Source organism: Chroicocephalus ridibundus, chromosome 10, assembly GCF_963924245.1.
Source record: "Chroicocephalus ridibundus chromosome 10, bChrRid1.1, whole genome shotgun sequence".
Taxonomy (NCBI): domain Eukaryota; kingdom Metazoa; phylum Chordata; class Aves; order Charadriiformes; family Laridae; genus Chroicocephalus; species Chroicocephalus ridibundus.
Window position 1 is genome coordinate 5,398,246 of NC_086293.1, and position 25,909 is coordinate 5,424,154.

Consider the following 25,909-nt stretch of genomic DNA (forward strand, 5'->3'; position numbering starts at 1 on the left):
CAGATAAAGAGAAAGTCTCCCATCTTTCCCAAAAGGACTTTGGGACGAGGTCAGGAGAGACTGTGTCAAAGGCAGCCCAGAGCCCTGCTGGCAGAACAAGGTCTATTTGTCTAGCAATGTTTTGTTACCACAGTGAAGCAAACTCCCTGAGCGTCAGAGCAGCAGTTCCAGGGAACCTGTGGCTCCCCAGATCCCGAGACAACATCTCCTTATGAACGTGCCCATGGTTCCAGGGGCCGAGTACCTCACAGTTTAAATACAGCCAACAAACCCGACCAGTCATCCCCAAGAAGCCTCCTCTCTTCATTATGGAAGGAACTTTGTAATAAGGTGAGGACTTATTGTTATTTAAAAATAAAAATCCTTCTCCCATAGTCCTACAAGACCTTAAGGCTGCTTCACAGCACCCTCATGACCCAGCCTATCAATGGGGGGACTTGCTCGACTCCTGCAAGAATGGAACTGAAAACAAACCTCAGGGAATGGCATTTCTCACCTGGACAACTTCTCCATTGGAAGCAATTAAATCCGTGGGGATGGAGACTCTGAAGAAGCGTCCCACCACGGCCGAGCTGTCCGGTATGCCCACAACAGCCGGCACAGTCTCCCGGAGGTCTGAGAGCACAGAGTGCATGGAGGCCTCCAGCTGGTTTTCCCAGTCCCGAACCACTTCTGCTGGCTCGCTGGGCCAGTGGCAGTGAGCAGAGGCCGCCAGCAACAGCACGGGGAGCCAAGTCCTCCCCAGGAAAGGGGGCTGCAGTAGGCATCCAACAGTCATTCTTCCCAGCGGCCTCGGCAACGGTGCTCCAGCTGGAAAGGGGACCACAGGGAATCTGCAGGCACTGCAGCGCAGGCAGAGGATCCGCCAGTCCTTCACAGCAGCCTCATCCTAGGAGTCCTGGGAACCTGATTGAATAAAGGAAACCCAATCAGCACATTAATTACAATACGCAAGCCAGCCAGCTAACACACACAGACCTCCTTGCAAGGGACAGAAGGCCAGCTGCCATGCCACCCTTATTGTTTCAGCTTTTTGATTTAACTCCAAGAGTTACTACTACCATTAAAGAGAGCAAGAACTTCTCAGCTCCTCTTCTCACGTACAGCATCTCTAGAGAAACAAGTTCCTCCTGCTTTTCCGTGCACACAACCATGTTTTTGCTGCTCTGGAGCTGCAGCATCCTGAGATAGCCGCAAGGAGGGAGACGGCACCTGGGCAGACACAACCGAAGCCAAGAGAGCACAGTGGTAACAGTTGACTTTTCGAGGCAAGCTGAAGTCAGAATGGGGCACCAGTGGTTTCAAATGCCAGTTACCCTACGCAAAGACTCCAGGAAACCTCTGGCACTCCAAAGTTGCCACCTCAACCAGCTTGATGCATGACAGATGCTTCTGCTCCCTGGACCCATGAGCCAAGCCCCCTCTCTCAGTTCCAGCTTTTGGCATTAGCCAGTGTGTTTAGGCTTCGTTTTGGGGCCAGCAATATGCACCCCCAAAATCAGACCAGAGTAAGCTCTGCACACACTGCCACCCACTGTCCAGCTCCCTGCTGCTTGCACAGCTCACCCATCGCCACGCTCTGCCAAGAAACACCTCCATCTCTCTCTTGCTTTGCTGTTTTCTTCTTTCATTTGCTTTCTCCCCATCCTCACCCTCCCTCTGGTCCCCTGGGTCACTGCTCTGCTTTCTCTCCTCTGTTTCTCTGGTGCATCATTTCTTGCGCTTCCCCAGCGGCTTCTCCCTCCAGACTGCGTTCAGCTGTGATGCACAGGAGCCGTGGATTTCTACGCACCCCTGTGCTCCTCTTCACAGCCGGCCTGCAGGAGAGCACGTGGGTTTTATGGCAGAGGACAGAGCCACCTGGGGAGCTGGAGGAAGCCATACTGCCCACTCCCGCATCTCAGTTTGCAGCCCTTAATAACTAATTTGTGGTAACGAGCAGGGCTGTAGGTTACGCAGGACTGGAGGACAGACACATGGACCAAGCAAGCCCCACACGGGCGATGCTTAGTCTTGAACCAACTCCTTTTTTCCACGCTGAGAGATAAGTGGCTCCAAATTCCCAGCGTAAACCCAACCCAACCTTTAACCACTGGCTCACAGTCCTCTGAGCACGGCTCCGATTTATTTTAGCCCATCCCAGCTGCACTGTGTGATGCACGCGAAGCCATCCCAAGAGACCCTGGAGCCAGACGGGGTGGGAAGAGAAATCCCACTGCATCTTGCCCTTGCAGAGCTCTTGGGGGTGGCACGACAGCAGGACCAGGCACCCCGCTATGCTGTGGCCAGGCAAGTGCTTATTGCCCACTGCAGGCTTGCAGAAGCAGGCAGAGGGCCTGTCCATGCAGGCAACCAAGGCCAAGGCTACCACAACAGGATCCAGGAATAACAGGAGAGGGAAGATTTGGTTGCTTACCCTAAAATCTGCACTCTGGAAAAGCTGAGAGGTAGCGTGCAAGGACTAGCACACCCTCACCCCTCGATGGGCCTTTTCACAACAAAGCACTCCTGCAGAGGGGCTGATGTCTCCCATCCAAAGGTAACGGACCCAGTGAGCACAGTTGCAGTTTGCAGAGAGGGCTGTGGGTAGCAGAAATTATGAGCGGAATGCAATAACCTCTGGCTACTGCATCTACGAGGCAGATATCTGATCTGACCGCTGTCAGTCGCAGAAAACCTGTCTCAAGTGAAAGGCAAGAGACAGCGGAGACAGAATAACATTGCTGGAAACCACAAGAGAGATGGAAGGATGGTTGGTGTGAGACACCAGCACCAGAAGAAAGCCCGTTCTCCCACTGCTCTTGTACTTCTGACTGCCCGAACCGACTGCGACATGAATACACCAGGCGAAACAGCAGGGAAGCCAAGGCCAGGTTCTTCCCAAAGACAACTGAGCACATGGTGGTCTTCACCTGGAGCGAGATGCCTGAGCTGCTTCTCCAGAGTTATCGTCACTAAATATGGAGTGGCTGGGCAGGTGAGGATACATCATACTTCCTACAGGGCACATCGCTCCTACCAGCACCCTGGGTGGTCAGAGGAGGATCCAACACACAAACCAATTGACTGTGGACGAACCTAGAGTCACCCCAGCGAGTAGACTACCACAGCAGATGTCCGGTGGAGAGTATCCAACAGGCTGTGAATGAGCTACAGAGATGAAACAGCCTTCTGCAAGAGGTCCTGAGGAGGCCAGTGATTGTCACAGCAGGAAACTGGGGGACTCTCATCCCTGCGCAGTGCCCTAAATAAGCGGAAAGAGGAACCACCACCTTCAGCTTCCATGGAGTCCGGGGTATGGACACTGCAGTGATGACACCTTGTCTGTGAGTAACTTCTCCTGAAGCCTGCCCGTTGGAAAGTCCTGCTGTGTGAGGGACTAGAAAGCAACCTGTGCAGCAAGCACAGGCAGGACCAGAGACACGCCAGGAGCTGGGGCAGGAATGCGGCAGCAGCAGAACCCGGCAGCCCCATGAGATGCTATCAGCATGGAAACATGGCTGCCTCTCGAAGCTGCGCTGAGCCTCCACACCTCAGCCGAGGAGAAACTCTCCACACAACCAGACAGACACCCAACGTACAACCACAGAGAGCTGCAAAGACGCCCAGAGAGGTTCGGCACCATGTCTTCAGGCCAGCCCCTGGCCTGTCACGGCTGCAGCGGAGCTCGTGCACAAGCGTGGCACAGCTCTGTGTTGCTCAGCCAAATGACGTGATCTGGCCTGGGGCGTTTTTGGTTGGATGGAGAGGAGTATTTGGGCAGAAAGGAGCTAGTTCTTGATATCTGTGGTGAGCAGGAGAGGAAGACGAAGTCATCACCCGTTTCAGAAACAATTATCGGAGCAGGCAACAAACACTGCCCATCTGACACACGCCTCTCAGCCAAGCAACTCACACGCTGGCCATGAAGATCTCATGTGATGCTCACAGGTCGCACAAATTCAGAATTTCATTTCAGGGGAACTACAGAAGAACAGTACATACAGAAGCAAAGCACACAGGAGGTACAGGAGGAATTCAGTAGCTGATAACAAAAGGAAAAAAACAGAAGAGCTGAGAACAAACTTGCACCACCAAAAAAAAAAAAATCTCCTAACGCAGCTCCACCTCAACAAACAATTGATAGAAGCTGAAACGGTGCCAGCCTCTCACACTGTGTGCTAAGGAGGAAAGGCAGGGTGGTACAGCTCTACTGATAGCTGGAACAAGGCACTGCCCCCGCAGCGCTGAGGTCCACGTGGGCTATTGCTTCAAGGCAGAACGCTTTTTGTAATAGGAGGTCCTCTGCCCGAAAGCCAGCAGCGCTGCTCAGCAAGTCCGCCAGCCACCAGTCCTGCAGGTCCCGATGCAGCTGCAGAACAGAGCGAATGATACCCACAGCAAGGCTGGGATAGGTAGTGCCTCTGTGTGCGGTGCCTCTGTCAAGTTCAAAAGCCCAAGCCATTTCACATGGTACTACCACGGACAAAACATGAACTGACTTAAGTTTGAGACAACCTCCCGCTAGTATGTGGAAAAAGTCAGTGTTCTGGATTATCATCCACGACCAGCGAGTGGCACGGACCTGGAGCTCTCCAGGAGCAAAAATATCAACACTTCACGCAAGCTCAAAATGGGGCCAAAACCCAAACGCAGATGGCATTCTGCAGTGGCTGGCTGCTGATCTGTGGGAAGCATCAGGCCGTAGGGCCAACTGACTCAGACGGCACGTTCACATTCTGAGCGAAGACTAGACCACCCCAGCTTCTCTACGTGGCACTGTGCTCCTTCTTCCAGCAGGATCTGTACTGCCCAGTTTCTCAGAACAAACACAAAGGTTCAGGTTAGTCCTGAATTTCAGGATGTTTCGTTCCATCTGATCTTCTGAAAGAACCGACTTTCTCTTTATCATCCTGCTTCTGAGAGCTCTTTTGGTCTCAACTTTGAGCCTCCAGAGCATTGGATGAAACATCAAAGTTGGTATCAACACCTGCTTCAGTCCTAGCACTCGGTGCACGTGCCAATGTTGATGCCTGATCCCCAGTGCCAAACCCTCATCTCAAGAGACACAGAACTGGGCTTGCTTGGTGAAGTTATGTTGATATGATGCTGCGCTTGATATGATGCTGACTTGTCAAGACAATGCTGGAGCTTGCTCCTTCTCCACGCAGCTACAAGGCCCACTGACATGTTAAGGACGTGCTCTGCCTTCATTATTCAGGAACGCAGAACAGCACAGACAGAAGATGGGACTGAAAGGAAGGACTGAGAGCAGGACACTGTAGCTACTCCCAGCCATGCATCTTCCCAGGGATTTTCCTTCTGCCCCCTGCAGAATCAAGAGCATCGGGCCATGGGAAGAGTCCTGGCAGCAGGAGCGTGGCTGCTGTGGAAAGCCCTCATCCTCTGGCTGGTTACACCGTCACTTCAGCAAGAACCAGTGAAAGTGAAGTCTCCGTCCAGCTGCGTCTAATCCAATTGCTCAAGCACACAATCACATCACTGGCCTGCGGTAATTAATAACTGCCAGCATATTAATGCCGCTGAGCCTAGCACGCAGAAAGCTCAGGTAGCTGTTCTGCAATTCTCTACCCTAGATAAGAAGGTATTTAGGAGACTTAGGAGGAATCCCACTTACCTGATTGCTTATTTAACAATATCCTCATTAAAGGAAGCGTTAAACGAGTGGCCTTTCTCTAAGGAAGCAAATTCAGACTCGGCTAAAAAGGGCCAGTGCAACTTTCCAGAACAGAGCTATTGTCTCTGCAAAGATCTCTTGTGCGTGTTTCCACAGGAGGATCGCTGGGCAAGTCCCGTCAGCTACTGCGCGTCTGCGTGTCAAGGCAGCAAGCAGGAGGAATGATGAAATCCAGCGTCGCCAGCCAGGCACACAAAGATGGCACTCTGCCGTACGCACGCCCCCGGTCCAAAACACAACAGCAGGCACCGAGGGTGCCAGCCCGGCGGCGCGGTCCCAGCGGCTGGTGCTCCGTGGACGTCTGTGCTGCACTAAAGGAGTCTGGGGACCGGGGGCAGGAGGGAGAAACAGCTCGGAGGCAGCACGTCTGGGCAGAGCAGCCCATCACCAAGTTGATTAACTAATAGATACAGTCTCCTCAAGACTTAAAAGCACGCCCATCTGCAAGCCTGACACACTATATGCACAAAGAACACTCTGGAGCGTGAAATTTAGGAAACAGTAAGAGTTTCCGCACTTGCCCAGCTCCAGACGCACCCTGAAACAAAGGCAGCAGCCCCTCCAACAGCCTATGTTGTAAGCCACGGGAACGAGCTGCAAATGACTCTAGGGACTATTTCCAACCTCAGTGGCTTCAGCCACGTACATTCCCAGAAGATGACCCATGCTCCAGACGCCACTGTGCCCGGGATGAGCGAAGGAAAGGGATGTACAGGAGGGCAAACTGCACAGAGGTGCGTTTGTCATGCACAGACGAACCGGCTTGCAGCTGATGCAAGGGAACGGGCAAGGCGAGGAAGAAAGATTCACCGCTAGCCATAGCTCCCCGCTCAGCCGTGCTCAGAGTGACAGCATCCCGTACCGCACCGCGCTCACCAGGCATCCGCGGGGACGGCGGCTTTACACCAAGACTGGGTGCCTCTCTAAAAGACAAGTTCATTCACAAGGTTTTGGCTTAAGGCTGCAATCACAGCTGCCTGCCTCTTAGCCACGCGTACATCAACACCGAAGTAGCAGGCATCAGAGACAGGACTGCAAGAGGAAGCCTTCTCAGCAGAGAGCCCCTAGATCAGTGCTCCTGAAGCCCCGGGAGCCCCTTCCACCCTCTGTCCCCTGCAGCTGGTTGACAAGCTCACCTTTATCAGCTGGTCACCCCACACGCCATCAGCCCAGGAGGCACACACCAACCTATACTCGATTCTTTGCCCCAAAACTGCATTTCAACACGCTCTTCCGCAGCTATGCCCACCCTCCACAGTCACCACTTTAAACACCCAACAGAACTGACACCTAGCTCAAAGGACATACGCACAAAAAAGATGCTTTTTTCAGTCTTGTCCCTTCTTGTATTTCTGCATTGCTCGTCTCCAGCACATCTGGTGTCAGTAACAGGAAACCCTGACACTGAAAAACAATCCAGGGAAAAAAAAAAAACAACACACTAAAACCAAACAAACCCAAACCAGCAGTGCTAAGATGTGTGCCAGGCAGGGAAAGAAGCAGCACTCTCCTGCTGGCAGGGAACTGGGCTGCGAACTGTCACTGACTTGTTGCTTCAAGTCACCCACGCCACAAGCAGCTTCGCGAAGCTTGTACGGGAAGTGGTCACAGCAATCGACACCTCGCAGTGGTTTTTATTCTGCTAGAGTAAGCACCAAGATATTTAACTTTCCTGTAACTTAATTGAAGATAGTAGAAAGCTTCCTCTTCCTTTTGTTTGAAAACTACAGTTTTTCATCACCAAGAAGGGATGAAGCCTTCCCACAGCACCTTCATTTGCATCTCACATCTCCCCTTGGCCAACAAAACCTGCTCACAGTTGTCTCCCAGCCTGGGACACCGACTGATACCTCTGCTCTGACTGACAAGACAGCAGAGTGCTGAGCGAGCAGCAATGGGAAGCTGCGCCGCTCAAGAGACCACAAGGGTTTTGTCTTTATTAAGACATGTAACCTCCAGCACTTCCTGCAGAGGGAATGCAGAGGCAGCTCCAAGATAGAGAGAAAAGATGCCAAAAAGCAGAATTTCCCCTTTTTCCCCTGCCCTGTGTATTGCATCTGCCTGTCCAGAAGCTGGGCCACCCTAATGCCCTTCCCAGCTGGGGACTCTGCTCCGGGGAAGACATCTTGCCCCGGAGAAGGTGAGCACCGAGGATACGCTCCCTGTACCCTCCGTGGGTACAGAGCTGTGGAGGGGAGGCGGCAGCCCCCCAGGACCCCCAGCCAGGGGTATGCAGAAGGGGCACTGCAGAAGAGCAGCACAAAGGACACAAGAACACTCTGCCAGCCAGGCACAGGGGGGTTCTTTCCCCGCAGAGTACACTTCCCCTGCGAGCTGCAGTGATCAAATTTCTGGAGGCAAGTGCCCTCCCCGCAGGCCGGGGGAGGCGGGAGGGGATGACTATGGTACCTACAAGCGCCTCTCCACTACGCACTCGCCCGCTGACCTGACATTTTTTGCTGGAAGACGATATGGATGCCCCCCTGGCTTGTCAATCCTGCAGGCCCAGCCCCTTGCAAGCCCACGTGTGCTACTTGCCCGACACTCGAGCCCGTGCCTCGAACGGCCGCTGTGCCCGAGCCGCGGCAGTGACCGGCGGCCGCAGATTTTGGCTGGGCGAGAATTCTGACTCTTTGATGAAAAGTTTTCAGCAACCACAATCAATCCCTTCCTCCCACTTTGTTATTCCCAGACTGCCAACTCAGATCGTATCTTCAAGTGCATTCAGTTGAAAGGAAACTCAGATATTATCTTCCCAAGTATTTAGAAGGCCTCAGAGATCATTTTTCCCCCCCTGTAATTACAAACATCGCAGTCAGGTAGAACCGCCATTTTCCTGGCTGCTGGCAGCCAGCAAATTAGGATACAAACACCCACCAAGGAGAGGACTCCAAATAATCACTGAGGACGGCTTCACACGTTAGACACTGCTTGCACCCTCTGAGCGAGCCCAGTCTCCAGGGAGGGCTGGCACAGAAGGGCATCAGGGATCAACAGCGGTAGAAAATGGATCCTGCCTGGAGGAAGCTGGAGGAGAACAAACTGGGACACACTGGGGCATGAAGGTGATGGGGAACAAGAGTCCACGCACTCCTCTAATAGAAGGACCAGAAGCCAAACTAACCTGAACCAGGCTCAAACCCAACCAAAATGAAAGTTTCCCCCAGGGACCCAATGAGGTCGTGAACACGAATGTTAAAACTTCATGAAGGTTAAAAAAAAATAAAAAATAAAATAAATGGGTGGGACGGGACAATCTTATAGAAGGCAGAGTCACCAAGGCAGCGTTTCTGGCTCAAGCAGCACTTCGTGACAGATAGCAGGATCCTGGGACGGCATTCAGGGAAACGATGACTCGCATTCCTCTCCAGGCATCTTCTCCCGGAGCCTCCCTCCCCAGGCTGTTATTGGAAAGGGCATATAGGCTAAATATACAGCTGTAGCAGGGCAGAGCAAGGGTCCGTCCGCCTAAGGGCATAGTTTAACCCGGCCATGGCTTCCCTTGGGTATCCAGTGCGCAGCCAGACAGAGCGGGCCCCTCAAAACTCTACTCGTAACTCCTGGTTTTGTCTGGAAACAGAGCGAGAGCTTAAAAATCCTAGTATTTAATTCTACCTTTAAGGGAACGTAAGCTAAAGCTAGTACTAAAATCCACAGGAAATTAAACTACAAAAGGTTAAAACAAAAAAACCAACCAACAAAGATGGGACTAAGAGCTCCTTCCATACAAATGCTATAAAAATGCATATTTTGAAGACAAACATGACAGGCATGTATATATATACATGCATACAAACGCTTTATCAGTTTCCAAGACTTAGTAAAAACCAGAACTCAAGGCACCAAGATAAAATAGGTATTTTTGACTCTAGATTTCTCTTTTCTCAGAAAAGCTTCACATCTTGATGAATTCGCTTGAAGTTACTACTGAAGTGAAGACAGTGGCATGACAGAACAGCATTTTCGCAGAATCCAGCCCATGGGAGAGCCCGGGACAGAGGAAACCCAGGCTGGCAGCAGTGCCTGGGTAGGCAGCCCACAGAGACAAGACCAAAGCACCACTGAGAAATTAGTGCAATTTTAATTTGGAGAACGAAAGAGCTCTCGCCGGTTAGCATACACAAGGCAGAAAACCAGTCCCCATGACACTGCACTCAAATTTGAGGGGCACTCATTGCTAGAAACATTGGAAGTAGAAGATCTAGGACTTGAGACAAGTTCCCCGTCCCTCCACGGGCTCACTGTAACACAGCAGCTTGTGTTTGCTGAACTCTGGACTCTCTAGAAACGATTTATATGGGGGTCCAACTGGTTTTCATCTGGATTTGCAGGGACAACGCTGAGTTTTATGTAGTTTTACAGCTAATGGGGATTTCTGTACCAAAATACAAGTCCTTAGGTATACTAACATCAGCCCAGACCGCCTCTGCCTTCCCCAAGTATACTAAGAAGAGCCCAGACTGTGTCCCTGACATCCCCATTTGTGAAAGGCGCAAATGATGATTTCGAAGTAAACTTTGTTTAACAAAGGCAGCCTAACGAGGTATCTAGAGGATCCCCTCAGCAGCTCTAGCCAGAAAGTACAGCTGAGGCACAACGGAGAAAGCACAAGCCAGCAGGAAGCGAGATACGAAGCGTCACTTTTTAAATGCAAGGACCACAAGGCATCAGAGACGGATCTTGTATTCCTCAGCGGGCAGGTCGCTCCCCAGCTAGCGCCAAAGGACATGTGCAAGAGCAGCTGGCGTGACAATTACCACTGTGTGTCCTGTCCTGTCCCCTGGTATCACTCACCATCCACCAGCTGTTTCAAGTCTAATTCACACCAGCTAACGACCTTTGATAGAAGTCACCCGCCTGGAAAGCGGGTTTCTATCGAAGCTGCTGCTTCAGAAATGGGTATAAACCAAGGCACCATCGCCAACGGGGCTACAGGCTTTCCCCTCCACCCCGTGCTCCAAAGGGACAAAATCACCTACGAGCCTCCAGCAGCACCTGGAATCTCAGCTGAAGCCCGGAAAAATAGTTCCTCCCTAAGCTGCCCTGTTGTGCTATGCAGGAGATGTTCTCTTCAGATGTAGCCATGAGCACTGAAACCAGTGAGGCTAAAAAGATTTGCATCTCTTGCTTGATTTCTTAATTGAATTAAAGCCTGAACAAAAACCCTTATGAGGCTTCAGAGAATCCACACAGAAGAGAAACGACAAATATCCTAATCAGAGAGGAAGCTTCCACTGGACATTTTGTCTTAAGTACTAAAGAGTCCACACAAAAAGAGAAAGGCCCCAAGGGATTAAGCCCCATGTCTAGCAAGGCAGGACATCTCACTGAAGTTTCTGCCACAGTTCTGCACATCACACATCGCATGAGTCGCACGGAGGAGAGGTGAGCTTTGGTCTGTCCTTTTAGACAAAATTCTCCCACCTACTGTGCTGCCTATTTGTTAATTATTTTTTTTTTTTTTAAATAAAAAAGGTGTAAAGCTCTTTCTGTCAAATAAGCGAGCAGGAGCTATTAGAGGGGTGAAGGACTGACAGACAGGGCAGTCCTGCAAATCCCCTTCTTGGGAAACCTGATCGTACTCTTCCAAGTCCTGTTCTGAAGGAAACCCTTCCGAAGCTCCAGCTCTGGCAGTACTCCGGAGCCTGGCCAGAGGGCTTGTGGCAGGGCTCTTGCCCACATTTTGGCCACGCAATGGCAGGGCAGAGTACTTTTTTTTTTCCCCATCACCAGAACAGCCCTGTGCACTGAGAACCGCATTCCGGCTTCCTTCCCTAGGAGATACCAGCACCGCAGCCACCAGTCAAGCATCGGCTTTGCTAATGGTACCAAAGCCGGCAGCAAAGCGCTGGGGCACCCGAGAGCAGGCGTCTGGGGCAGGTGTTCCTCCAGCGCGAGGAACAAACAGCCCGAGGGCCGCAGGAACCAAATCCAAATCTGAAAAAAAGAAAATCTTGATCGGGTTTCATATTCAAAGAGTCGCCTCAAAATTCTGTTTGGCTGGACTGCTTTACGGAGAGGCAGCCACATTCCAAGGGTTTATAATCACCTTCTGGGTATTCCACAAAATTCCTCAGATAATGAAATATTTCAAGAAGGTCCTTGAAAGTGTTTAAGCACCATGATTTCCCATAGGCTGATGTCACAGCACCAGGGCTTCGGCACTAAGCACGGGACTGGAAGGCAAGGCTTCGGATCCCTGCCTTTACCTGCCAGGCACGAGGTCTGCTGCTGCTGCTCCCAAAGAGAAGCGAAGCACAAACAGCTGGTATTAAGCGGACACATGAAACAGGGCAAGCAACACCAACAAAAAGCCATTTTCAGCACTTCAGTTACGTACGCAGCATCATTTATATTCTTTGTGGCAGCGTAACTAAGGGCAGGCACATTCTGTTTGGAAACATCCCGCCGTTCCATCAGCTTTACCACCCCACCCTACGACTGCAAGCCAAGGCATTAAGATTCAACTTTATGGAGTTGCTGAGCCCCGATTTATTACTCAGCTAGCACAACTGCCGTAGCTCTTCATTTAAATATATTTACCACCCAGAGATTTATGCAGAGCAGCCAGGGCATCATCTGTGGACCTGCAACTTGCAATGCTTCTCATGAAAACTATTCTAAAGGCTTCTCGGCAGAATAAGTGTTCCAACTTTAACCACCAAGCATAAAATGGGAAAGCTGCAAAATGAAGCAGCATTGCTCCCATGCCACAGAGGCAGAGAAAGCTTCTGAAGGAGGAATTAACTCTCTGAAGATCAGTGGCTTCCAGCTGGGCACCGCATTCTCTTAAAGCCGCAGAAATTCAGGAGTTGCCAAAAACCAACAAACTGATAACCTCTTCCTGCAGGTGCACATTTTTATAGGTGCCTCCCCCTCTCGCTGGAGACCAAGGAGGAAGGGGCTGGGCTGCTTCAGTAAAACTGTCTGCTCTTCACAATAACCTCTGGCACGAGCTGCCCGGCCTTTCGTTCGGGTAGTAAATCTGAAGGCAACAGATCACCAACAGCACAAGCTTACCGAGGCAGAGGACAGTGCCTGGCTTCACAGGTCCATCTGCTTCCCAACTGCTCTGGTGCAAGAAGATTGCTTTACATGAAAAAGCACAAGACGAGCACCTTAAAAGACAAGACGCTAACAGAGTCTGCATCGCATTCCTGCAGCATTAATTTCCCTGCATTATCTTTCAGCAAAATTATCTTGTTTACCTGCGCTACGTAATTAAAAAATAACCCTCATCTGGCTTTGACCATGGCCTTCATGGCTTCAGCCAGGAGCCGGGGATGGCTGGAGCTGCTCAGCACGGGTCCACCAAGGCGGAGATAGCTCCAGCTTTTCTCCCCACCCTGCTTTGGTATTGAGAAGTCAAGAGCCAAGTGGAATTATTTCAACAGGAGACCATTCAGGCTACTTCACTTCATTCAGGACCTGGCCAAAAAAGGGCTAACCTTTAGAGGAAAAAAAAAACCAACCCTGACACGCACAAAGCCAGCATGATCAACTTAAAATACGTCGCAGGGTAACATACCCCTCTCCGCACGCAGCGCAGCACTGCACCTGCATTCTCAAAGAGGTTTCCCTGCAGCAGTTCCAACACAAGCACCATCCTGCCATTGCTGGTGCCCAAATTCCACAAACAAGAAAGTCCAAGGGACTGAAAAAAAAAATAAAAATCGCTTTCCAGAAAGCACAGTTTTAAATCTATTTCTGACAAGTTTCAGCTTAAGTTAAAGGAAAGTCTTCTTGTGGCAGCAAAGACACTTAACACAAGTTCTGTAGACTTCTGACTTTCCCTGCTGGCAGGGAGAGCCCACTGGATAAAGAAAAAAATAGGATCAAACTGACATGTTGTCACCAGACACATTATTTAAAACTGGGACCTGGGTAAAGGCAGAGCCTGTACAGGGAAAAAAGGGGAGGCAGAAAGAAAGAGAGGGCAAGAGAAGGAAAAGCGATGTTTTTCTTCCATAAGCAGCCACAGAGCTGCAACACTTAGCTAGCCATCACGGCATCTGGTATCAGACCTACAAAAATAGTCCAGAGGTTTTGCCACTGCAGAAAGATCCAGTCATTTTGCCCTCCCTCGCAGGAAATCTTATCTTGTACGGGGCAGAGAGCTTGGAAACAAGACCTCCATGGGTTTTTTTTGAGGGGAAAAAAGCCCCAGGTTACAGTGTATTTCAAATAGCGTGAGCACAGCCTGCATCCCTCTATTTTGACTTGTTGTCGCCGTTTTTACACAGAGGATGAAAACCTGCAGCCTGCCTTCCCAGCACGCCGGCACTGTCCCCCACTCCTTCCTAGGTGACAGTTCAGATGGCTGCGCAGGGACAGCAGTGAGGACTCGGAGCTGCACAACACGGAAGATGGCAGCGTCGTCAAGTGAGCAGATTGAAACACAAATTTAAGTTGTAAAGAGGAAAAAAAAAACACAAACAAAAAAGGAGTAAGAAGATGGGACAGGTCCTGTACCTGCTTCTTTCCCAGTGCCAAGTAACATGGTGGAGCATGTAATGACTTACCTGCTCCCTCTGCAAGAATCCCAGGAACGGGGACAAAGTCATCACAGCTCCAATGTGTGCCCCAGGAAAACAGTTGGATGCCATTCTGAGGCAACAAGGAAAATTAAAACCAGCATTCAGCTGGGTTTTGTACCAGTTCAACCCTCTCTGAGCCAAGCATCACCTCTTCTTGCTCACCGTATGTGCTTTGGACACCCCAAAAGCCAATCTCCCCTTCACGCCTGCATCTCTTAGCCAAGTTAAGCAAACTCAGACTTTGTAATCCTTTGCAACATCAGTGCTCTATGCCCATATTTTCATTACTTCAAGCTCTACCCCCATAGATCCACCTTCTCTGCCTCGGGGCACCCAGAGCAGAGCCCAGCCCTAGGCACAGGCTATGCTAACCCCAGGAGAGAGATGAGGACAACCCAATTCCCAGACCAACAACCACCCACTACAGTCCAAAGTCTCCCTGAGAGCCTAACACCAGAGAAATATATTTGTCCTTAACCACTCCAAGCCTTTTCTTCTGAATCCACCCCACTCCCCCCGCCCCGGTCAATCTTGCTTTGCTTTCTGCTCAAAGAGGGCATCCTGTTACCAGCACCCACCGGACTCTCCCCACCGCTCACACACTATGGCTGTTCTTATCTCTCAGTAAAGCCAAAGCGCTTTCCAGAAAAACCCGATGGCTCATTGCTCTTAAACAGCACAGGAGAACATAAACAGCTTAGCGAGAGCATAAGGGCTGTATGAAGAGAGACGCTCAAGCACCACAATGCAGTCTTGGAGTCGCGGAGATGCCGTTAAAGCTCTGGAGGTGTGTTCAGCTTGCCTTGGCTTTACAGCACTGCCGCAGATGCTGCGGGGAAACAATTAAACTGCTTATCACAGTATGGCCCATTCAGCTTCCAGAGCAGAAGAGCAATTCCAATCCCCAGGTGGCAAGCGCAGCAATTAGGTACCCAATTACGTGCACCAAAGCTTCGCTTTGCTTATGTTATTTTACTTCAACGGTTATGTAGTATTTCCTTGGCTTACTGTCATTAAAAGACCGTAGTTCAGGGACAGCCTGTAAAGTCTCAGCTGAGATGGGGCTGGTCCCACAGGACCTCCTTGCACATCGTACCACATTTGGAGGATGCAGAACAGTCCAGACGTGGGCAGGTGACTTCGAAGTCATCCGGCAGAGCCAGTTACAAAGCCTGGTCACAATCACCATTTCCTCACCTGGAGGGGCTAGGTTAAAAGTTTAAAAAGAAATAAAAAAACCCCAGTTACGCTGCAGCCAGGGTTAATCTCCAGCTCCACAGCAGCCCACCTCTGAAGAGCAACTCTGGATTGGCGCTTGAGCCTCTTCCGGGCTTAATAACAAGTTGTAGTGGAAAAATGTGGTTTTAGCAGCTCAGTCCATCCCTTATAAAGCTGAGAAGCTACGCCAAAAATAACCTGGCTTACTAGTTACAGTCACCAAGCACCCACTTAGCCGGTCTCTGATCAAGGACCACATCACTCTGTCTGCACCACAGCATCTCCACCATCACCAGCTGTGCACTGTACAGGACGGGATGCCCTCTCCAACACCACAAAGGTGTTTCGAACAAAGCAGTTAGTGGTTTTTAAAACTGTAGATAGCCAGGACTCACTTGCCATCCTTTCCCCCAAAAGGAAGCATTTTCTTCCAGCTCAGACAAGGTCTTGAGCACAGCTTTTCTGCGTTTTCAGCCTTTCTGCTGGACAGGCTGAACTCCTCAGGCAGAGTTTTGTACCTGGCACTTCCCAGAGTCATGTACAACAACAGCTGGTCAGCAGCTGTAGCGAGAAACATGCTCTAACAATCAAGAATGATGCAGTTTTGAGACTTCTCAAATACAATCATAAGTTCAGCATTGTCCTCCAAAGGCCTCCGCTATCCTATTGCGGCAAAGTCCAGAGCAAACAAAACTGGGTTACAGAACTGGAAGCACCTTCCACAGAAAACAGGAGAAAGCTTTCAATAACAGTGGTTATTGAATATTGAATAACAGCCCCCCACCGCAGGGCAGCGGCAGAAGACAGACTGCTTCTCATTTATTCCTCAAGACCTTATGCCAGCCGGGAACTTTGCTCATTGCTGTATGCTGAGCCTAAACCTCCCTCTCCCAACAACATAAGATGTTGTACTTGGTAACCCAGACAACACCCAAAACCTCAAGGTTACAAATAATGAGTTAAAAAAACTCAGAATACCTGAGAATTAAGGTTGTCCGTGAGCTGGTCACAGCAAGCACCACAATTCACTCCGATTCTCCACCCCTCTGCCAACTTTTTGTTCTCTCTGCCTTTGAGACAGGCAAGTCCTTCACCCATCCATGGCTGTCAGGGTCCTGGTCCCAGCTGGTGGCAACACCCCGCTCCCACCCCCAGCAATGATCCAGCCCCTCCGGCCCCAGGCTGGAGGAGGCCCTGTACCGACAAGATCTTTGAAAACCTTCACTTAGCAGATCAAGTCTACAAAGCACTGGTGAACTGGGAGCCTTTCAGACTCCTGAAACCTGATAAGATACATTAGATACGGGGTGTTTTTGCCAGGAGAGGAGATGGCGCATCCCTCGGACCAGACTGCCAACCTTCCAGCCATTGTGCCACAGCAAGTGCCTCTCAATGCAAGTACTTCGATTCTGTTTGGTTTTTTAAATACTGACAGCTTAAAGCTTTTTTTAATCCTTTAACTCTTGGAAATGGCTGAACCTGAAACAAAGCCTGAGGCAGAGCTGCAGCATGGGAAATTCCTGTGCGAGCAATTAAGTTCAAGAGTTAAATGCAACTCCACCGTCAGCCAGTCTCTGCAGTGGGTGGTGTGACCAGTGGCACCCAGATAGTCCCTGCTCCTCCATGCAGGCCTTGGGAGGAAAAACTGCCACAGCAGCTAAAGCACGCTACCCCACACCCAGGGTTTTAGACTGAATCCACTCCAAACGGGAATTAATTTGGGGCAGTCCTGCAATAGGGAGCACCCGCCAAATCACTGCAACTGGGAGTCAACTTCTCGGGAACATGCCAGGGGCTGACAGCATCTGGATGTGCGTGCTGCTGCTACGCCCCGCTCCATCCCAGCCTCTGCTCGGGAATTCCCCTCAGAGCCAGCTCCACGGGAACGTTACTCACCAGCTGACCCACGTCCAGGGCCAGGGAGCAGGGGATGCTGGCCTCCAGCTGAGTCCACGGGCAAGCTGCTACCAGAATGCGGCTGGGTGGCAATGCAAATGACACCCTGATTACCATCACTGCCTAAATTGCTGCCTTTGCTCCAGAATCTAAACTACTTTAAAACCCAAAGGAAGCACCTCCCAAATACAAGCCCTGTTTAGGCAAGGTGGTGCTGTCTGAGCAGAGTTTGAAAAGAATATTTTGCTGCTGCAAAGTCACATTCCAGAGGTCTTAATTCTGTGCCGTAGTACTGCCTGCTCCCTTCTTCTCACTGCTTTTCTTCCTTGGGAAAGCTGCTTCTCTCTCACACCGCTCCGTCACGAAAACAAGAAACAATCTGAAGAAAAACTGGCAAGAGGGCTCAGGGCAGACGTGCCTTCATTATTTTTTTTTTAAAAGATAACAACTATCTACATCACCAGCGTCCCAATGAAGGCAAATCACTGAGACTGGAGATGGGTGCCCCAAAGCACTACAGCCAACAGCATTATCCAGACCGGCTGAAGTAACCCAGCAAAAACCCCAGCAAGTCATTTAAGGAGAGGTCTAATCACATCCCCTACAAGTCCATGGCTTCTTGGGTTTTGCAAGGACCAGCGCATGGAACTGGAGTGGAGCCGAAGCACTGGGATAACGTGTGTTCTGACACAAGCACATCAGCCAGAATGAAAGCTTAGAGGCTGGGAAAAACACCCGTAATGTCATTTGTGACAGCAGGTTTGCTCTGTTTGTAACATACACTGCCAACACACCGGGGAAAGCTGCTTAGAGATCAACAGATAAAAGCTTTTCACCATTCAGCCTGTTATTTCATGTAAATCAGGTTGTCCTGCTACCAAAAGGCATCCCCGTATGAAGTGAAAGGTGCTCAAAAACCATCAGTAGTGGCAGCAAAAATCAAGTACTCGGCAGCAAAAATCAAGTACTCGCACCGTGGCTGAATCCCTTCAGACCCCCGCAATGGGGGTCTGCAAGTGCAGTTCTGCAGTCTGGAGCTGCACCATCTTCTCACTTGTCAACGCAGGTGATCTCCTCTAAGCATCACCACCTTAAAAATAGGGTTTTGTCCACAGAAATAACTCCAGACTCCTCTGAGATATGAAGTCATGTTTTGAAAAGCAACAGTGCAGCAAATTCAATTAACTAATCGAGTCTGCCTTCTACTCGGGCAACGTGGAAGCAAGATTTCCGCAAGCCCATCCCCAAGCTGTAACATGTTATTTACTAGGTATGCTGCAGCAACCCTTCCAGCATGATCTAAGAGGGTCTTGCCTCCACCACCCCCTTTCTTCTGACCTCCTGGAGCAGGGAGTCCCGCACAGAGCTGTGCCATGCCCTAGGAAAAAAATGGGAAAACTACCCTGCTCTTATCTTCAACCCCAGTAAAGGCTGGAGGGGGTTGGAGAGGACACGCACAAACCAAGCTGGAGGCAAACAGTAGCTCTTTAGAGGAATAAACCACTCCTGCCGTGATTGATAAGTACATCTGCCAGTCCCCACCTGCTGTTCACATTCCTGGCATTTCTTTCTGCAGCATTTTCTCCCCGAGAAGGGACCGGCTGCTTATCGACTGCTGCAGAGGAGATTTAAAGGAAGGGAAACGGGCCCCAGCTTAAACAAAACGGAGAGATTTCAGGCCCCAAGCATGCCAAAGACAGCTTTCTTGCATCAGATCAAGGAACCTGCTGAAGGGGTTTATTCCAGAAGCCCTTGCAGGTTGAGAAACTTGTGGGTGCTAAGTGCTCCCCTTTGCTCATTCCTGCCACCATACCTCTATTAAATTCCTGGCAGATAAAGCAGGAGGCTCCAGAAGAGTCTCTCCACCCTCCAGCTGCTCACACTAAAGTAATTTTCTGCACCGGTCAACCACCCCTAAGAATAAAAGGGAGATAAGGGTGAAAACACGCCAGCCTCTCCAAAAGGGCGAAGGCTTCGCTGCCTTCCCCGCAGCTGAGCACGGACAGCTGGCAGGACGGCCGTTCAGAGCAGTAACCGGTATTTCTGGGGGTGAAGGAGCACGAGTCTAGTTCTGGTTTTCAAACCTTGAAAAAAAGGCTGGAAGTTCCTCCTTTTCTTCAAGTTAGTTTTAACACGTCAAGAAGGTAAAGGAAAATAAACCCGTACCACTATAGCAGAGCCTGGACGCAGAGGGTTAGAACTTCTGCTTGCTGTCAGAAGAGGAAAAAGCAGAGAGCTCCCAGGAGCTCTCTTAAGAGCTCAGTGTCTTTAAGATCCCGACCTCTCTGTCAAACTAGATCAAAATTAGCTATTAGCATCAAATTTATTAGAGCGCATACTGAAATCCTATCAGTGGGGCTGCTGCAGGGAGCCAAGGTGAAGCAGGGTTTCTGGACTTCGGGTGCCCCAGCACCCATCTAAAAGTCATTTTCTTTCACCGAAAGATGAACACACACAACTGCAAACAAGTCTATGAGTTTTGGCTTCTTTGCCATCTTTGGGGAAGGAGGGAGAAGGCAGCGGGAAATAAACACTGCTTTCCCCGCACCTGGTAGAAGAGCAAAATGCAAACCAGCTTTTTATTTCAGACCAGGGGTGGTTATTTCCATCGACGGGCTGTACTACTCCTTAAGGCAGACAGTAGCGGTGCCTTTATAAACCAGGGCGGATGCAATACAAAATCTGACTTACCTTGGACGATCCTGGGGTTCAGAGCCCAGCCCCGAGAGCTGTGGCTCGGCAAGCAGGACACCCCCAAACACCGTGAGCACCGGCCAGCCCCCCACCTTGCAGAGCAGCTTCCTGACCACTTTTTGAGGGCATTTCCCAAAGCTGCCACGCTCGCTCTCACCAAGGAGCCAAAAGTTAGCAGCGGCGAGGGGAAGCAGAGGGCGAGCCAGGTGTGAGCAGCATTTGATTAGCTGGCTAATGGGTGCAGCTGTCCTCCGGTTTTACGTCTCTTGGAGGAAATTTAAACAGGAACTTTCTATAAATTAACTGCCCATAAAATGAGCATGTTTTCTCAACGCACCAGAAGGTCGGGAGAGGTCTGCTCAGCCCCCCGTTCCCAGGACACGGCAAACAGCCTCTGCAGTTGCAGTTTCTCCTTCCGAAGCAGGAGAACGCGGATTTAGTCTGTGCAGTAGTAAGCTGGTGAAAGCACGCTCGCCAAGCAATCAAAGTCATTCTCCATTCACAGCAAACTAATAGTTTATGTTTCCCCTAAAATCCCCAATGCAATCCAGATGTCTAAGTAGCCTTTGTCCCAGAAAGCAAACTATACAACGGCCTCGGAAAGACGGGCACGGCTCTGCTTGCCAAAGTCCTCACAAGGCTGTTTATTCTGTGGGAGCGACAAACACATTGATTTCGGCTCCTTCCAGGTCTGGAAGCTGCAAGTGGTAAGGTGGTTATAGACACTGTCACCAACCCTCCTGGCTTCCTCTCCCTCCAGAGGATTATTTAAGAGGTAAGAGTTGCCTCTTAGGGATTATTCTGTTGACAAAAATGCACCTGACAGGTTCCCAGTTTTGAGGGAACCAGGAGATAGGGATGGGAAAAGCCAGGGTGCAGCCAGCGCAGCAAATACGGGAAATAACAGAAATGAAGCAAATTGCTTAGGCTGCATTAGGAGGACCAGTGTTTGTGGTGGGGTGCTCACTCCCCACGGTCACCCTGAGCCACGGAAGGAGGCCCCGGCAGCGAGGACACAAGGGGAAGGGTCGTTTCACTAGGGGATAGGCTGGCTCAGCCCAGGAAAGGAGGAGCAGGTCATTTGGCCGAAGGGCTGAATTCCTCTGGGAGCACAAGGAGGGCAAATGCACAGCTGCACCTGTACCGGGGTAAGGGACCCACGCCAGCCGGGGAAAGGGCTCGCAGCCCCCCTAGCCACTGAGCACCCTGCTCTGGGACCCGCTCTGGTCCCGTGCTGGGGGGCTCAGCACAGAGCCCTCCCCGGCCCCGGCACACCGGCTCTGCCTAGGGGTGCAGCACGCCAGGGGAAAAGCTGTCCAGAAAACCCATGGAAACTTTTGTAAGAGTTGAAAATAGTTTGGGAAATGTACACTGACCAGCCGTACAACTCTTCCAGGGATATTTTAGGCATTACTACACTTGTATTCCAGTCCCTGAGTATATTTTCTATAAATAAGTATTTTTAAGTCACTTTGTTTCAAAACTTATTATCTTAGTAAAATTTTAGACCTGTAGGCTGCCAGCCAAATTTGCTGCTGATTTTTAAAACCGTGCCCTGTTACCTAGGTTATAGCATAGGATTATCTTTGGGGTTTTTTCAGGTGCTTTTCTACAAACACATTTATTCTGCGTTATAACATTAGGGCTCTACTGATACCTCAGTCCTGAGTTCTGTGGATTAACACATCTTTGTTCACAAATCAACACCACTTTTTTTATTGTCAAATCGAGGTGTTTTTTTTTTTTCCTTTTTTACAGGCCAATAAGCAAAAGAAAATACACTAGTAATTCTGCATGCAGAGTAACCCTCTCTAGAACTAGGTGTTTTTGTCATTGACAAAGCCAGAGCACACACAACTGGCAGTGATTTCTGGGAGCTCCGTTTGAGCAGCGTGTGAGGCTGCCAGGGCACAAGTACTGCACGTAACAAGCCAACTACACCGCAGACGTGCCAAAAGCTCCCCAAAGGCCCTTCTTCTCTAAAGACAGGGCAAAGCCACATGCGGAGGGAAAAATGGATCATCCAGCGTCCTAACCCGTGTACCCCACCGGCAAATAGGTCTAGACCCACGCACTTCAACCCAAACACACTGCATTCACAGTGATACCTAACGCTCTCGCCCGGCAGGCAAAAGGGAAAACCCAGACACAGCAGTCGTGGTTTTAGAAGGTCCAAAGCACTAGCAAAGGGCAGGGTATAGGCTAAGGGCAGATCCTGCACCCCAGCCCTGCCCCTCCAAGCTTCCATCCCATCAGGGATACAGGTTCTTGTGCACCAGAGATACCGGCAAAACGTGGCTTAACCTTCAGAGCATAGATTTCCACCAGCGCTTTACAGTACACAAATATTAATATTTGCAAATAAGTCCAGGCCTGCTTAATCCAAAAAACACACAGCTGTGGCCAAGCATGTGTTTTCTTTGGAGAACAGACCAGACACTCAGAGTCTGGTTGCCTTACCTATTTTTGAAAGCCATATTTAAGTCGACCCAACAGATAACAACCAAGCTGAAATACCAACCCCCACCACAAAACCTCCAGCTCTTCGAGCTCGTGGTTGCTACCGCGAGGGGGAAAACACCCGCAAGGTACTGCAGTCATCTCTGTCCCTGAGAAGGCATGCCTGCTGGGTCAGGTAGCTGCTTGCCAACATGCCACATGAGTTACCAGCTGAATGAGGTTAGAGGAACCCGTACACATTCAGCAGGAACAGGGCTAGATGACCCCTCTATCTCCTTTCCCATCCTTACAGCTCAGGCTGTAAATTCTTCAGGGGCAGCTGCGAGCAGGACGTCCTGGTGGAGCACCACTGGTCATGGCTACCTGGGATCTCTGCAAGAAGCCACGGCAGCAGTTCTGACAGCTCCAGGGTAAGGATGCTGGGTAGATCTAAAAACCGTGAAAAATGTTAATGCATTGTACTGGTACACAGACTGCACCTAAGAAACTGCTTCACTGGACACCGGTAGAGGAATTTGTGAGAGAGTGATTTGTCTTAGTGACATTTATCTTAGGTGTAGGGCACCCAACGTGCCACTGGCATAAGCCACATAATCGTAGGGGAGCTTTGGGGTGTGGGGACTTGCAAGGCCACCTGTACCAAGATGACTATAGCAGTGACACAGCCATACAAGGCTGAGATTGCCGAAGTAACAGGAACGCCAGATGTGGGTATGGATGTAGCAGAGTTGAAACTGATGAGCAAGAAGTAACAAGGGGCTGTTATTGGGAGTCTGGGCAGAGAAATGGAGGGACAGGGCAATGAAGAGGTGGGTCCAGAAGTAACAGGGAAAAAATGGAGAATAAGGCATAATACAAAGAACAAAGAAGGGTCAATCTTCCTGTGGTAGGAGCAGGGGCTCCTAGAACAGCCATGACACCTAAGTGCAGGCCGGGATGCAGGAGAGCTCCCCTGGACAACCTGCCGGACTCTCCACCATGTCTGTATCCAAAAGACTTGCAGTGGGAGGGCAAACTGGGACGGACTCATACCCTGATATGAAACGGCATGGGAAGGAAGGGTGACAGATTTGCAATTCAACAGTAGTGCGATGCATTAGATTTAGCAGTAATAATTACTAGCTGTAGAGTTGTAAGCGTGCAAAATGCTCTAACTGTAAATTACTATCAGCAGCGTTTATTAGTGAACGAATTAAAAAGTCAATAACTCGACTAGTTTCTCAGTAGAGTATTGGTTCATAACGAACATCGCAGTCTCTCGGACCCGCTACGTCTCCAGACAGAACCCCAGAGGGGCTGGACCAGAGCAGGGGCTGAGCCGGCCCGGAGGTCTGGGCTAGCTGCTGTCTAGGTATCTTGGTTAAGCAAAGGAGCTTGGTTAAGCCTGCGTGGGCAGATGCAATCTCAGCTGCTTGTGTTACATGTTCCTACAATGCCCAACACGAAGAGGCTGTGACCCACCACTGAAAATCGTGCGCGCCACCACCACGGTGTGAACACACCATTGGCCACACTTTTAATAGCTTCTAATAATAAGCTGGGATAAAGAGCTTAAAAGTTTGAAGTGCCTGCGTAAAGCACACCTGCAATTAAAGGGACACTCCTCAACCACACCACGTCAGCAAGACCAGAGAGCTGGCCACACAGGGCTGGGGACGGGTCCCACCTTGGGTCCTCCCACTCTTCGAGCAGGGCTGACCTAAATCCTCCCTCTTTCAGACTCCGGTGGCAGGAGGAAAATGAACCAGTCTCATTAATTTCACCTCCTGCTGCCTGGTGAACGTCTCCACAGCATAAAAAAAAAAGAAAATAAAATTCAAAGCTATGCTGGTGACCTGGCAACTGGAATCTTCTCTGGAGCAGGAGGCAGCAAATGACCTGCTGCAGCATCGCTCACCTGATGGCCAAGCTCTGCTCTTGCTCCCCAGAGCTCCTCAAGTTATTCAGCTGGGGGCTTTTTTAAAATCCAGTCTGGACACCCAGCAAGGCATTTTATGCAATAGAAGGGCATGTAGTCCATCGTCAGCTGCTGTCTCAGCAAAGCCTCCTCTGACACGCAGGAGACCCCAAGACCAGCACGCTGCACGACACAAGCGACGCCACCAACTCCTCCCTGCGGCTTCCTCGGAGCCAAGAACACCGGGACACCCTATTTTCCTGTGATTTCCAGAGTTCATTTTTTAATCTGACAGTAACAGTAGAAGACTATTAAAAAACCCCACATTGGCCTGAACGGCTCCGGAGTCTAAAATAAACATGCCAAGCCCTATTTGTGATGGAGTAAAAATAGCTTGTTTCTCATCCCTTCCCAGGACCTCTGCTTCGTACACAAAAGCTTCACAGGTTAACTATAAAAATACCAGAAGTGGAAGGAATGTCTTGATTTGAGCTTTGTGCCATTTGGAGGAGTTCAGAAACCCACCTCGGCCCCACAGCGAAGGGACACATCCTCAAAGCTTATCTCCAGCCCAGGGCTAAAGGTCAGGTGCCGACAATTCCTTTTAATAGAAACTACTGTTCTTTTGGGGGGGGGTGGGGATAAAAAAAAAAAAAAAAACACTGGAATTACATCTTGTGCTCTTTCTTGGCTGGATACTTTTTAAATGACACTTATTCCAAAGAGCATTAGCTATAAAATCTAGTGCAAAGCTGTGCTGCAGCCGGGACAGGCTGCCCAGGAAGCGGAGCGAGCACAATCAGCGTCTGCATCAAAAGGAGAAGAGAGGCAGTGGTCGGCCTGGCTCACCGTAAGAAACATCACTTCATAGCAAGGTCTGATAAATTAACTTTTATTCCAGGTCTTAAATGCATTGCACCTGCGATGCTCAGGCCTGAAGAGAACAGAAAAACAAGACCTAGGAGAGCAGCACCACAGGAAAGCCATCACGACACTGAGTTTAATCATTACATCATTATCAGCTGGACCCACAAACGAGCACCAATCTATTTATGACTTGGGCTTTAAAAAGGACCAGAGGAGAATCTGCAGCACATCTGAAACCTGCTGGTATTTATACATGCACTAAAAGGCATGCCAGGCAAAACGCCAGGCATACACGTCCCCAGCCCTGCGAGTAAAGCTCGCAGGAGTCACCGGCCCCAGGAGCCTTCCCAGAAATGGCCGGCAGCCGGTCCCAGAGGGACGGGAAGGTCGCGGGCTGCCGGCACATCTCCCTACAAGGCAGTCCCGGCAGCGGCACACGCAGCCGTCCATCTACTGCCATGTTCTCCCGCCTCGCCACAGCCCGAGAGCATGCACCAGGCTTTAAACCCCGCCAGACAAGGGCTTTTGTGGCACCCCCAGAGCCCACCTCTGCCAGCATACCCACCTATGAACACCGCGCTCTAGCCCCAGCTCCACTTCGGCCATTAAAATTCATCTCCAGAAACCTGGGCTCAAATTGAGGTGGCATAAATTAAGCAGTGA

General features: G+C 50.3%; 1 protein-coding gene across 3 annotated transcripts in view; it reads right to left on the bottom strand.

Annotated features, from left to right (window-relative positions):
• The window catches only part of DAG1 (dystroglycan 1), a 53,879-nt gene that overhangs the window by 15,880 nt on the left and 12,090 nt on the right, over positions 1-25,909 (bottom strand). For all 3 annotated transcript variants that reach the window (XM_063348437.1, XM_063348438.1, XM_063348440.1), the window contains one exon: positions 497-906. In XM_063348437.1, coding sequence (XP_063204507.1) covers positions 497-778 — 282 coding nt within the window. In that variant the 5' untranslated portion in view covers positions 779-906. The remainder of the gene's footprint in view (positions 1-496; positions 907-25,909) is intronic.